The 13,263-nt window shown below is 55.7% G+C and overlaps 1 protein-coding gene across 5 annotated transcripts in view; it reads left to right on the top strand.

Moving 5' to 3' along the window:
• Positions 1 to 13,263, top strand: part of CRYBG2 (crystallin beta-gamma domain containing 2) — a 30,406-nt gene that overhangs the window by 2,985 nt on the left and 14,158 nt on the right. For 2 of the 5 annotated variants that reach the window (XR_006342322.1, XM_043909342.1), the window contains exons 2-7: positions 193 to 262; positions 1,889 to 2,628; positions 8,529 to 11,163; positions 11,517 to 11,564; positions 11,661 to 11,773; positions 11,955 to 12,084. Coding sequence is in view for 4 of the 5 variants with exons in the window: in XM_043909342.1 (XP_043765277.1) it covers positions 193 to 262; positions 1,889 to 2,628; positions 8,529 to 11,163; positions 11,517 to 11,564; positions 11,661 to 11,773; positions 11,955 to 12,084 (3,736 nt within the window). In the remaining variant the exon portion in view is untranslated. Of the gene's footprint in view, positions 1 to 192; positions 263 to 1,888; positions 2,629 to 3,847; positions 3,994 to 8,528; positions 11,164 to 11,516; positions 11,565 to 11,660; positions 11,774 to 11,954; positions 12,085 to 13,263 lie in introns of those variants that run through there. The other 3 variants (XM_043909343.1, XM_043909344.1, XM_043909345.1) reach the window with 3 other exon arrangements.

Here is a 13,263-nt window from a genome sequence, read left to right as displayed (position 1 = left end):
CTGTCCCTGGGGCTGGAGTGGACAGGTGGGGGAGGGGGCAGAGAGAAGGCTGTGCATTGACCTCCCCTGCCTCCCAAGACTTCAGGTGCTCATCCTGCCTGCAGGGGCCCTTAGAGACAAGGGCCATCAGGTCCAGTCTGGGGCAGGAGACAAGGAGCCTACTTCACTCCTTCCCCTGTGCTTCCTTCCCAGGCCCTGGGGTGGCCAGAGCTGCCCTGACCTGGCCCAGGGCCAGGGCAGCACCAGCAAAGTCAGCCTCAAGGTAGGAGAGAATCCTAGGGTTGGGGAGGGGAGGGGAGGGGAGCAGAAGCTCTTGGGCTGGGCTGGGCTGGCCCTGAGAACCCTGACTTACAAGTTAGGCAACTGCAGTTCTCTCCTACCTCCTCTGCCAGGGATTCACTCTGTGACCCTGGGCAGATCACTCCTCACTTCTGAACCTCAGCTTCCCCATCTGGAAAATGGGGACAATCATACTTCTCAGGGCTGTTGTGAGAATTAAGGTATCAGATGTAGGACATCCAGCATGGGGCCCAGATGCTCAGGAAACAGCTTCCTAATGTCAGGGCCCCTGGAGGAGGCATGGAGGGGCAGTACGTGTTCTCAGGACCCCATTTTCCACACTCCCTCCTTTTAACTTGACCTTCCCCATCTTTGACTCCCTTTTCCCACATCCTGGCATGGCCCCCAGGGGTGACGCTGGGCCAGTGGCTTAACCTTCTGGCCACAGTTTCCCCATCCTCAGCGGGGACCTGAGCCATGGATTGGACAGAGGCAAGGTCCCCCACCCTCCATCCCCTGGAGGAGCAGAGGGCTTCCTCTAGAGATGGCTCAAGCAGCCATGTGTCTCTCTGTGATCCTGAACATCATCAGTGATTGCTAGCGTTTAACTGAGTACTGCTGGGTACCCTGCATGGATTATCTCATACAATATTCTCAGCACTCCCAGGAAGCAGATACTATTATTATCATGCTCATTTTACACATGGGGAAACTAACATGCAAGAGGTATTGCAGCTAGAAAGTAACTGTGCTGAGAATCAAGCCCAGGTTGCCTTGCTCCAGACTCCCAGGTTAATCATCCAACCTTCCTGTTTCTTGAGATTTTCAGCTCCTGGGGAGTGAGAGACTGCATCTATTTCATAGATGTGTAAAATAAGGCATTTGGGGTTAAGGCACCCTGCTAAGAAGGAATTTCACCCTAGATTTGGCTCCTCTGTTGCCAAGGACAAATCCATCCCTGAAGACTGGCATTTGGGGGACAGTGTCTATTTGGGTCTGTGGTCCTGAACCCTCTCCCCTCACGCCCCACAGCTAGGCTGGGCCCCAGGGGAAGACAGCAGACAGAAGTCAGGGTTGTCCCACTTTTAGGGGAACCCTCTCCCCTGGCTTCCTCTTGTCCCAAGAACATCTCTATACCCGATACCTCCTTTAGGTGTGTTTGGAACACTCAGGCTGGGAGGGTATTGGAGAGGCGGTTGCAGGCTCTGGGAGCCTGGAGTGGGCAGAAGCCAGGGGCATTGTGGCAGGCATGCCCACACAGGTCCTAATCCCCAGGGCAGCTGGTATCAAAGGGCCAGAAGTTAGTGGACTCCTGGGAAACCAGCAGTTGGCCTGGGAGTCAGGAACCCTCACTGTGCGACCTTGGTCATGTCGGCGTCTCGTATGTAGAATGGGAAGGGGTGAGATAAATGCCGAAGGAACTTTCCAGAGTTCTGCCTCTTTATTCAGCTCTTGTGGTGCTGGCAGCCTCTCCGTAGGGCAGCTCCGCTTGGTGTCAGACCTCTGTTCAGCTTCTCCTGTGCCAAGGAGGGCAGCCAGAGGTGTCAGGGGGTACCCAGGGGGCAGGCAGAGAGGCCGTCATCAGGTCTCTGCTTCTGCTTTCCCTCAGGCCCAAGCCCAGAGCCGCTCAGAGTTGGACCTTCGGGCAGGGAGCCTTGGCTCCTGGCTTTGGAAGCGACGACACAGCGCAGGGGGGCCGGCGGAGCCTCTGGGGCGCCTCCAGAGACCTGCTGTAGGCAGCGCCTCTGACCTGGCCAACTATGCCTCCATGGGGCAAGACAGCCTGGCACCAGCGGTGACCTCAGGAGAGCCTGCTGGAGCCAGGGGTCCCTCAGGCCCACCGCCGGCGCCTGGACATTTGGAACAAGGATCTCCGGGCCACACCTGCTGGCAACCCCCACACTCAGCCCGGGGGTTTCCTCTGTGGCCCAAGGCACCCAGCAACCTGGAAGACGTGCTGCCCCACCCAGCGTCCTGCCCCAGGGCAGAGGGGGCAAAGGGCGAGCCTACCAGCCCAGGGCCAGCCCTGCCAGAGCCAGCCCAGACCCTACATGAGCGTCCCTCTGCCAGGAGGACCCGCTACTACCGCATCACTGTCAGCCTGCAGGGGCGTGAGCAAGCACCTGGGGAGGAGACTGAAGAGCCCAAACCGGCCCAACCAGCTCCCCACCCCTGCGGCCCTGAGGAATCCAGAGGCTGGCAGGAGCCTCCCCAGGGGCCCCGCCCCATCACAGGGTGCCTAGCTGACCCGCCTCAGGAACCCCAGCTCCGAGCCCCACCACATCAGGGGAGCACGGCCCAGCGGCAGGAGCTCCTGGCCGGCCGGACGCCTGGGTCCCCGCACAGACGGTGAGTAGATTTCACCCCCACGTGGGGCGGCGGGGGAGGGGGAAACTGACCTGGCCACCCCCTCCCGGGTCTCTATCTCGTCTCCAGGCTTCTCTAAACCATTCATTCAGTTCTCCCGGGCATAAGCTGACTCTGCCATCCCCTCCCCTTCCCATCTCTGCCCTCTGTTGCCTGCCCCCCAACCCCATGTGTGCCCACAGGCTACCTCTGGGGACCCAGTTTTGCTCTCCTCCTCTGTTCACCTGGGGAGGGGGATATCCTGTCACAGAGAGTATGGGGAGGGTCACCTTATCCCCAGCAACACCTTCCCCAGCTCCTCTGTTCTGGAGACCACTTTCTCAGCCTGAGACGAGAACTCTCAGGCGGTACTGGATGTCCTGGGGCGAGTTGCTTAACATCTCTGGGCCTTGAGTCGTCAAGTTGATTTGGTCACTGGAGATGGAGGAGGAGGAGGTTACAGGGAGACACTTTGAACTCTAGAGAGTAGGGCAACCAAGACAGCTGGGATGCTTATTAATAACGCTTCAGTCGCAGCAATAATTACCCCACCTGGCCCTGTGTTGGTGAACAGGCGCTGAGGTTCCCAAGCCTCGGGTTTTTTTTTTTTTTTTTTTTTTAACCTTTTAATTTTGTATTGGAGTATAGCCGATTAACAATGTTGTAATAGTTTCAGGTGGACAGCAAAGGGACTCAGCCATACATAAACATGGATCCATTCTCCCCAGACTCCCCTCCCATCCAGGCTGCCACATAACATTGCTAAGCCTCGATTTTTCTTTTTAAACCTTGGTTTTTAATTTGTGTTGAAATGATTCTCCTGAATCTGCCTGGTGGTCTCAGAGAAAGGAGGATGGGTCCTGTAAAACTCACTGACAACAGGGTGAACTTGAGACCCCTCTAGAACCACTTGGAAGGACATCCTGGGCCTCAGACAGCATTCTGAAAAGTTCCTACTGATGATGGTGGTGGTTGTCACCTATAGTTCCTTTTCTGAGCATAATTCTATTTAATCCTCACAGCAGCCCCATAAAGTAGGACTAATCCTGTTCTCCACCCTCTCACCCCAATGACAGACGGGAAACTAAGGTTCAGACAGGTTTCATCACCTGCTCTAAGTCAACCAGAAAGTGAAGGGGCAAGAATTTGAACCCAGGTACCTGTGTTCTAGGGTTTCCCTGGTGGCTCAGCGGTTAAAAAACTCTGCCTGCAATGCAGGAGACACGGGTTCGATCCTGCGTTGGGAAGATTCCCCTGGAGAAGGGAATGGCAACCACTCCAGTGTTCTTGCCTGGGAAACCCCATGGACAGCGGAGGCTGGTGGGCTACAGTCCGTGGGTCATAAAGAGACAGACGCGACTGGAGCAAGTGAGCATGCACACCTGCACCCATGCTCTAAACACCCCTCTCTCCCGCCTCTCATGGAGGCATCAGGGGCCCCGTGCCGGGAGTGGGGGTGAGGGTGGTTGTTGTACAGAGCTTCCTGTGACCTGGGATTTCTTCCTGCGACCACGTGGGGGGAAATCTACTCACTGTCTGCGCGGGGACCCACACTTGGAAGCACTGTGGCAGCAGAGGCAATGCCAGGGATGCCCAAGCCTCTGCGCTGGAGTCAGGATAATTAATGATCCTGTGATGAGGAAGAGGGATGTGTGCGACCCAGGCTGGCTCAGGGATCTGCTCGGTGGGGAAGGTTGAATAAGAATCCCTGATTATGCACAGAGGATAATAAATGCTCCCCCTATTTTTTTTTCCCTTTTCCCTTCACCGAATAACTAATTCTTTCTTTTTAACCAACATCAATTTTCCATCATGGTAGGCAGAACTCTACCTTGAGAAAGCTTACAATGATCCTAGAAGAGTCAGTTCAAAACAGATGAGCTAATGCAGGGTCTAAAGCAGACCCTGAAGTGTGTGGGGGGGCAGCGGGGGGAGAAGGGCTACAGAGAGAGGGAGGGTGGGTGGAGGAGGCAGGCCTTGGCGAGGGGAAAGGAAGGGGCAGTAGGTTTGGCTGGGGGACTCCATCTGCCACTCCCTGACTATTTTGGGCACGGGTGGATAATGACAGGTTTGCAGGAGGTGAGGGCTCAGAGGGAATGGAAGTGGACCTCCAGGGGTGTGATTTCTTCTCTGTGCTCCCTTCCTAGGGCAGGGTTCCCTGGGCCAGGACTGGCAAATATGGGGAGGGTGTGGGGAGGCACGACGTGATCGGGGCCGAATATGTAAGATGTGCATGCATCCGGGTGTGTGTGTCTGTTCCAGTGAGGGTTAATTTCAAGGGGAGAAGGGCTGGAGACTGTGAACTGACTGTGTGTGTGTGTGTGCATGTGTGTGCATGTGTCATTATGCTTGTGGGTTTCCGCGTCTGTGTGAATCATGTGTCTGCTGTGTCCCTGGGTGTACGTCCCTGAGTACCTATGTCTGACTCTGTGGTTCTGCCTGTGTGTGCAGGGGTAAGTGTCTGTGTGTTTGTGCCTGTGCGTTGGTGTGTGCCTGTGTGTGACACAGCATGTGCTTGTGGGCCTGTGGGCTGGTTTGGCCTAGTTTGGGGGTGACTCACAGGTAAGCAGGGAGAATCCAGGCCTTGTTGAGTTAGACAAGGTTCTTTCCCACACTCCCCCGGCCCCCCTCCATAGCTGCTCCCTTCCCCAGCCCCACACACCTGATCTGGAAGTCACAGGTGACCCGGCTGGTCCAGGGCCTGGAAGAAGAGAGGGCTCTGAAATTGGGCATTTCGGCTGGCCTAGGACAGGCCTCCTGGGGTTTTGAGGTGTGTCTTCAGAGGAAGGGCAAAACGGGGTCAGGGGATCTATAGGCAGGCAGATTCCTGCATAGTGTGAAGAACATTCTAGCTATCATGACTATTCAGGGATGGGACAGGTCAGCTGTTAAATTGCGACCTCCCTGTCCCTAGAGGTATGCAGGCAGAAACAAATGACTACATGCTTGTGGAATGACTATCAGGGGTGTTGTCTGGGGGCTGGGTTCAGAGAGGCATAGAATTCTGATTATTGGGAGGTAACAGACATATCTGATACGATTACCAATGGCTTCCTCTTCCACTCTCCTGTGGCTTTGCCAAAGCCTATGGAGGCCTTGCAAATGTGGTTCCTGTTTTTATGTCTAATTCTTTGACCCCTGAACTCCGGGAATACCACTTTCAAGAGAAATTGGCTTTGGATGAACCTAACCAGGACCGGGGGCTACCTCCCCAGGGGCTCAACAGTAAAGAATCAACCTGCAATTCAGGAGATGCAGGAGGCACGGGTTTCATCCCTGGGTCAGAAAGATCCCCTGGAGGAGGAAACAGCAACTCACTCCAGTACTCTTGCCTGGAGAATTCCATAGACAGAGGAGCCTGGTGGGCTGCAGTCCACAGGGTCACACAAAGAGTGGGACACGACTGAAATGACTGAGCACGCACGCATGCAACCAGAACCCAGCACATCACCTAACACCATGAACACTGAATGAATGAGTGAAGGAATGAATACAGGGCTTAGAACCCAGGCTTTGCCCCCTACTGTCACTGCCATCATGGATGGTGAATCTCAGCGAATGATCGTTGTTATCATTAGTACCAGCCAGGAGGACAGAGGTTCTGTTGGAAGAAAAAGAGCTCCTCAGTAAGGACAGGGGAGAGGGCTGGGCCTTAGGGAAGGGCTACAAATTCCAGACCCTCAGGTGTCTGAGTGTATAGCTGTCAGGAATTCTGGCCTGGGGAAAGAATTGGGCATCCCTCCCAGCCCCTCCCCTCCCTCCTACACAAGACTTTCCTGGGGCCACTCAGAGCCCATCCTGGACCAGGCCACATGCTGTCACAGCCACCAGTGGTCCCCGAGTCAGGTCAGGCTTCCCTGGGCCTCAGCCCCGTTCAGCTCTGTCCCTCATAAAGCCTGAGTCACTTCTGGGGCCACAAGACAGGGTCAAAGTACTGGGTTCCATCAGCCTCTCAGGAGGGAGGGAAATGGAGAAAGGGGGAGGGCAGTTGGGGGCACGGGTCCATTTCCGGCCTTAAGGGCCCCTATGATGGTCTGGGGGCTGCCTCACAGAGAGAAGGAGCTGAAGACAGGCCAGTACTGAGGCTGGCGCAAAACAGGCTGATCTCTTGGGTTCTTGAGGCCTGAGAATAGGATTGTCCTACTCAGCGCAGCCTAGAAGTCAGAGTGGAGACTGCCTGGCCCCCTCCAGGACTGCTGTGCCTCCAAATAAACCCCCCAAACCACAGAGTCTTAGTTTACCAGATACATTAAGGAGTTTGATTTGGTGGTTCACCACTTAGGGTTGGATTCAATCCTTGCCTCTGCTACTGTGTGACTCGGCAAATTTCCTAACCTCTCTGAGTCTTTCCCCCTACCCACATCTGCAGAAGTGGAATGTGTGTTCATAACTTATAAATAATCTATTCTGTCTTTAAAAATTGGAGTATACTTGATTTACAATATTGTGTTGGTGTCAAGTACTAATATATAGCAAAGTGATTCCATTTTATATATATATACATTATTTTCCACTACAGGTTATTACAAGATATTGAATATAGTTCCCTGTGCAATATAGTAAATCCTTGCTGCTTATCTGTTTTATAAGCAGTAGTTTGTATCTGTTAATCTCATACTCCTAATTTATGCCTCCCCCTCCCCTTTGGTTACCATAAGCTTGTTTTCAGTGTCTGTGAGTCTCTTTCTGTTTTGCACATAGATTTTTTTTTTTTTTTGGCTGTGTTGTGCGGCTTGCGGGATCTTAGTTCTGACCAGAGATTGGACCTGCGCCCTCCGCAGTGCAAGCACAAGTCCTAACCACTGGACCACTAGGGAATTCCCATGCATAAATTCATTTGTTATCATTTTTTAGTTTCTACATGTAAGTGATATCATATTATGTTTGTCTTTCTCTGTCTGATTTACTTCACTAAGTATAGCACTCCTTAGGTCCATCCCTATTTTTGCAGATCGCAATATCTCATTCTTTTTTATGGCTGAATCATAGTCCACTGTATTTATACACCACGTCTTCTTAAACCAGTCATCTATTGACGGGCACGTTAGTTGCTTCCATGTCTCGACTATTGTAAAGAGTGCTGCTATGAACGTTGAAGTGTACGTATCTTTTTGAATTAGAGTTTTCATCTTTTCTGGATATTTACCCAAGAGTGGGATTGCTGGATGATACGGTACCTCACTTTTTAGTTTTTTAAGAAAACTCCATACTGATTGCCATAGTGAATAGTTTATTCTTTATGGGGAAACTTACAAGCCAGCATTTTAGCTTATAAAGTGAGTTTTTATTCTTTCTCTCATACTGGATTCTGACAATAACCCTGTGAAGCACATACTCTTGTTATTCCAGTTTCCTGGCTGGGGGCCCTGAAACTTGCCGGCGAAAAGTGGCTGCCCAAAGTCATCTTGCTAATGAGTGACAGGGATAGGGGGAACCCAGCTTTACTTGAGGCCAAAGCTGTCTTTCCTCATCTTCCTTCACCACGATCAGAAACAGGGTCAGAACATTGCTTGTCTAGTTTTCAGCTTTCCGGTATTCTAGTTTTTAGCTCCTGGAGGACTAGCCCCAGGGCTCCTTGGGCAGAGTCACAGCCCTGTCCATACACCAGTGAGTCGGATCCACATGCCTGTCTCTTTTCTTCCTCTCTCTCCTTCTAGGCTTAGGCCTCAGCTTCACCCCTTGAAGGACCCTGGCATAGGAGAATGCCTGAAAGTAGGGAGGGGGTGGGAGCTCTGAGGGTATTGTGCCCATTTTACTGATGAAGAAACAAAGGCCCCGAAACTCAAATGACTGGTCTGAGGTTACTCAGTCTGACCTCTGCAGAGGTGGTCATTCTATACTGCAGGGAACCACCCTGACCACTCCCCCGACCCCATCTTTTTTCTTCCCGGCACCCTCTGCAGCGAGCTGGACCACAGTGAGCCAAGGACACCTCAGGACGCCTTGCCGGGGCCCAACATGGAGGAGGCCAGCGGGCCCCCGGCTGAGGCCAAGGCCCGAGTGGTGAGCGCCACGCTGACATGGCGGCAATGGCCCCCTGCCCAGGACGAGGTCAAACGTTTCCACAAGGTGTCCCTGGTATCAGGGGCCCGGCGGGAAGCCCCCTCCGAGGAGATGTTTGAGTCCAGCCATCGTCGAGAGGAAGTCAATGGCTTTGCTGTCCGGGAGGAAGAACCCGTGAACCACCAGGGGCCCCAGGACGGGGCTGGCTCCAAGAGCTTCCAGAGCCACGGGCCCGTCTTTTCCAAGAAGTACACACTCCCCCTCAAGGAGAAAAGGCCAGTGGGAAGACTGAAGGAGGCTGCGGACCGGGGTGAGGGCAGCCCCCAGCCCCCCAGGACCGAGCCGCCGAGCGCGGGAGCCACGGCCAGGACTGAGTTTTCCGTGCCGGTGCACGGGCCCCGGGAGCCAAGCCCCCACCCGGGTGTGAGTCTCACCAGCGGGAGCTCCAGGAGCCTGGAGGAACGGCGGGTGACGCGCACCGTGCGGACCACCGTGATGGTGGGCGGGCACGTGGATCGACGGGTGAACAGCACCGTGATCAACTCCGTGGGGCCAACGCTCCTGGGCGAGGCTCTGCCAAGGGGCCGCAATGTTGCCCGCGCGGTGCGGGCAGTGGTGGTGAGCCCCCGGGCTGAGGGCTCCCCCAGCCGCAGTCAGGCCCTGGAGCTGCTAAGTAGCCTTGTGCCCACTGAGCGGGCCGCCCCCACCAGCCAACTTTCCAGGCCCCTGGCTGTTGTGCCAAAGACTCCAGGTCTGGGCAGCACAGAAGGGTCAGCCCTGAGGCAGCTGCCTGAGATGAGGACGGCAGAGCTGAAGGACAGATCTGCCCCGGGCCCTGTGGGCTTCCCGGAGGAGGCCCACCCCACTGCGAGCCAGGACGTCCCTGCAGCCCACCCAGACCAGGAACAGGACAGAGCCCTGGGTGCTGGGGTCCATGAGGTCCCAAGGGTGCAGAGAACTGCCAGCCCCACCCAGTCCCCTCTCCAGACCTCTCAGGGCCACACCGCAGTACCTTTGTCTCCCAGACTCCAGACCCGAACCCTCTCCCTGGGCCTAGTTCACCCCCCAGAGCAACCTGAAGCACCTACTCAGGCTCGGGCCCAGCTCACTCTCAAGCCCCGGGGACCCCAGGCCCTGCCCTCCATCAAAAGAGAAGGGCTTTCAGATCCCCCTGCAGCCACCGTCCTGCCCATGGTGAAGACTGAGGTTGTTATAGTCCCTGGACAATCTCTTGCTCCATCCTCTATGAGATGGAAGGCCATCACCAGCCCAGGAGGTCTTTCTGCTCCATCCTCCCCAAAGAATAAGGTTGTTCAGGACTCTGAAAAAGTCCCTGTTGTCTCCCTTACCCAGCAAGAGATAGTCCAGGGCCCTGGGGTTCCTGCTGACTCATCTCCCAACCAGAAAGAGGTAGTGCAGGGTCCGAGTGCTCCTGCTGCCTCAGCCCCCAAACCAACCAAGGTTGCCCAAGACCCAGAAGTCAGCCCAGTCAGCCAGAAAGAGGTCGTCTGGAGCACAGCAGGCAGCCCTGTCCCTCCCCGGCCCAAGGAAGAGGTTGCTCAAGGCCTGACAATTCCTGCCGTCCCATCCCCCAAACAGGAAAAGGTTGTCCAGGGGTCTGAAGAAAGCACCGTCTCATCTCCCAGCCAAAAAGAAGTCCAGGACCCTGGTGCTTCTAATGTCCCATCTTCCACCCAGAAAGTAGCTGTCCAGGCCCCGGCCTCTCTTGTCGCCCCCTCCTCCTCAGGGGGCAGGGTATCCTCCAGTCCAGGAGGTCCCCCAGCCCCGGTGAGGATGGGAGCAGAGAGCAGCCGGGAGTCCCAGCTTGTCCTTGAAGCCACCAAGGGCAAGACGTTCCTGGAACCATCGAGGGAGGAGGAGGAGGTGGCCCTGACCGCTGACCTGGAGATTTTCCTGGATACCCTGCGCAGCATGGAGCCGCCCGAGATCCTGCGCACTCACCGGCTACCTCGAGCCCCCCGCTCCTCCTACCTGGCCATGTACGCCACCCTACCTGCCATCGAGGAGGACCAGCCTGGGCCATGTGTGCTGGGACCCAGCCCCCAGGAGGTGCCCGCCCTGGAAGTAAAGAAGGAGGAGAAGGCACGGGAGGAGGACGAAGAGCCAGAGAACCCCTACCTGAGTGACGATGAAAAGCTCCAGCGCAGGCAGGAGAGAGCCAGGCCCGGCCCCCCCAGGGACCCCTCTCCTGCCCGGCCCGCCCAGGTCTCTTGCTCTCCTCTGGAAATGATGAAGAAGCATGTAGCAGGTGCCAAGGGTCCCCACCCAGAACCGGGGTCAGAGTGGCAGGCAGGCAGCCGGCCCATGTCCCGTCTTGGAGGCAGCCTCCTCTTTGGGGGTCTGGTGCCTGCCCTGAAGGAGGCCCCCACCTCGGAAACACTGGGCACAAAACTATCCGCTCTGCCACCCCACGGGGCACCAGGGCTCAAGAAGGGTCCAGGACAGCTGCCCCTGCTCTCCAGGGAAAGGCCGCCTCCAGAGAAGCTGGCACGTGCCCGGCCCCCGGAGGGGTGGGTGAGTGAGGCCTTGGGCGGGCAATGGAGGGGGGCCTGGCCTCATCTGGGCCAGGGTTTGGATCCTGTGAGGACTGGGATCCTCGGAGGCAGAGTTTCCCGACCCGAGCAGCAGGCTGTTTGCACTGCAGATTCCGAAGGGCTTGATAAAATCTCAGAAGCTGGGGAAGGGGACAGTTCCTGGGACAGAGTGATGAAGCCCCTGGGGGCTGGGAGCAAGTGTAGCATCCTCTATGGGCCAGGTCTTTGAGGGGTGGAGGCCTGCAGGGAGGATATGGGATTCCTGGAGCGGCAGGTTGAGAGAGGCAATAAGGAGGCAACCCCATAAAGACGTATCACGGCTCTCTATTCCAGAGCCCAGCACTGAAGACCCAGGGCAAACTGAACACCAGGCCTGGAAAGGTAGGGGGCACTGGGGTCGGGGGGCAAATGGGTGGGAGAGCAGGAGGCGGGGGTTCCGGGGACGGGCCCTGAGGACCCCTCTGGGCCTTCTTGCAGATTATCCTCTTCTCAGAGCCTGGCTGCCAAGGCAGCCGCAGGGAGGTCTGGGAAGACGCTGATGATGCTTCCGGCTGGGCCCGTGTGGCCTCCGTACGGGTGGTCCGAGGCTGGTGAGTGCGGAGCTCCCGACGGGCTCCAGCATGTGAACCTCGGGGATGTGAGGACAGTGAGAAGTGCCCACTGAGGGCAAAAGCCCCCCATAGCTACCCAGAGACCCTGCCTTGCGGGGACATCCTCCCCACAACCCCCCACCCCGCTCCATTCAGTGACCCTAGGTCTCTGTGCCCACAGCTGGATGCTGCATGAACAGCCAGCATTCCAGGGCCGGAAGCTGGTCCTGCCTCAAGGGGATACGGAACTTGGAGCCCCAGGGACCAGCTGGAGTACCCAAGGCATTGGCTCCTTGAGGAGAGTCGTCCGGGTGAGTGGCTGGGCGTGGGGGACCAGATGTCGCCTCATCTACCCTAAGTCCCAGGCCTTGAGGAGGAAGACAGCCCCAGGGACACCTAGAGCTGGGATCTCTGGGAGAGATCACAAGGGATTGGAGCCTGAAGAGGGTTTATTATTTAGAGAGTCCTGACTGTGGAGCCAACTGGAGAAGAAAGGGATTCTGGGGGATGCTCAGCCTGGCTTGGGGAGGCCAAGGCCAAGCCGCACTAGCTCCAGCTGGAGCCTGGGGAAGGATGGAGTTAGAGCAACAGAAATGGGTGGGGGTGGCTGTGGGCACGCACTGCCCCCCCAGGGCCTAGGTGTTCAGGCCCACAGCCAGAGCTGAGGCGCCACGTAGAGATGCACAGGCTCACAGATGCTTCCCTGGTAGCTCAGTGCTAAAGAGTCTACCTGCCAATGCAGGAGACAGGGGTTTGGTCCCTGGGTCAGGAAGATCCCTTGGGGAAGGAAGTGGCAACCCACTCCAGTGTTCTTGCCTGGGAAATCCCATGGACAGAGGAAACCGGCCAGCTACAGTCCACGGGGTCGCAAAGAGTTGGACACAACTGAAGGGACTAAACAACAGCAACAATGTGGTTTGAAAGGGCATAGTCAATGTTACAGTTTCATATCTCTAAGGTGGGGGAAAAACCATTGTCATAACACGAATTTACAAATTACTAAAATTAAGCTTGACAAAACCGTCTTGGACACTAGAGAGACCCAGAAGAGAAAGTGGAAATCTAAAATCAGGGCCTGACAGACATTTTGGGTTTTCTTTTTTTTTTCTTCTTCTTCTTTTTTAATGGAAGGACAAGTAACTCTTGAGTCTAGAGCTGTTGCAACCCTCCTGGTAAGAGAGGAAGAGAATCTTAACTAGGGCAGTGGCCCAGCCATGCAAAGGAGGGGTCAAGAGTTTTCAAAGCCTCTCCAGAAACATGCAAATGTTTGCAGACAATTTATTGTGAGCTTCTCACAATAAATTCATCTTCATGTGGGAGGTAATGAGGTACAAAAGAGAACCAAGGGCTTTGAAGTCTGGTGGACCTGGGTTCCTTTGATTCAGTCAGCATTGATTAGATGCCTAATGTGTTCCTGACACGTGGGACGTGCTGGGTTGCAACAGTGAAAAAAACTGCACTGCTCTGCTCTTGGCCCTGCCACTTACAGG

Source organism: Cervus elaphus, chromosome 8 (assembly GCF_910594005.1).
Source record: "Cervus elaphus chromosome 8, mCerEla1.1, whole genome shotgun sequence".
NCBI lineage: Eukaryota > Metazoa > Chordata > Mammalia > Artiodactyla > Cervidae > Cervus > Cervus elaphus.
This window is presented reverse-complemented; position numbering and strand designations above follow the sequence as displayed.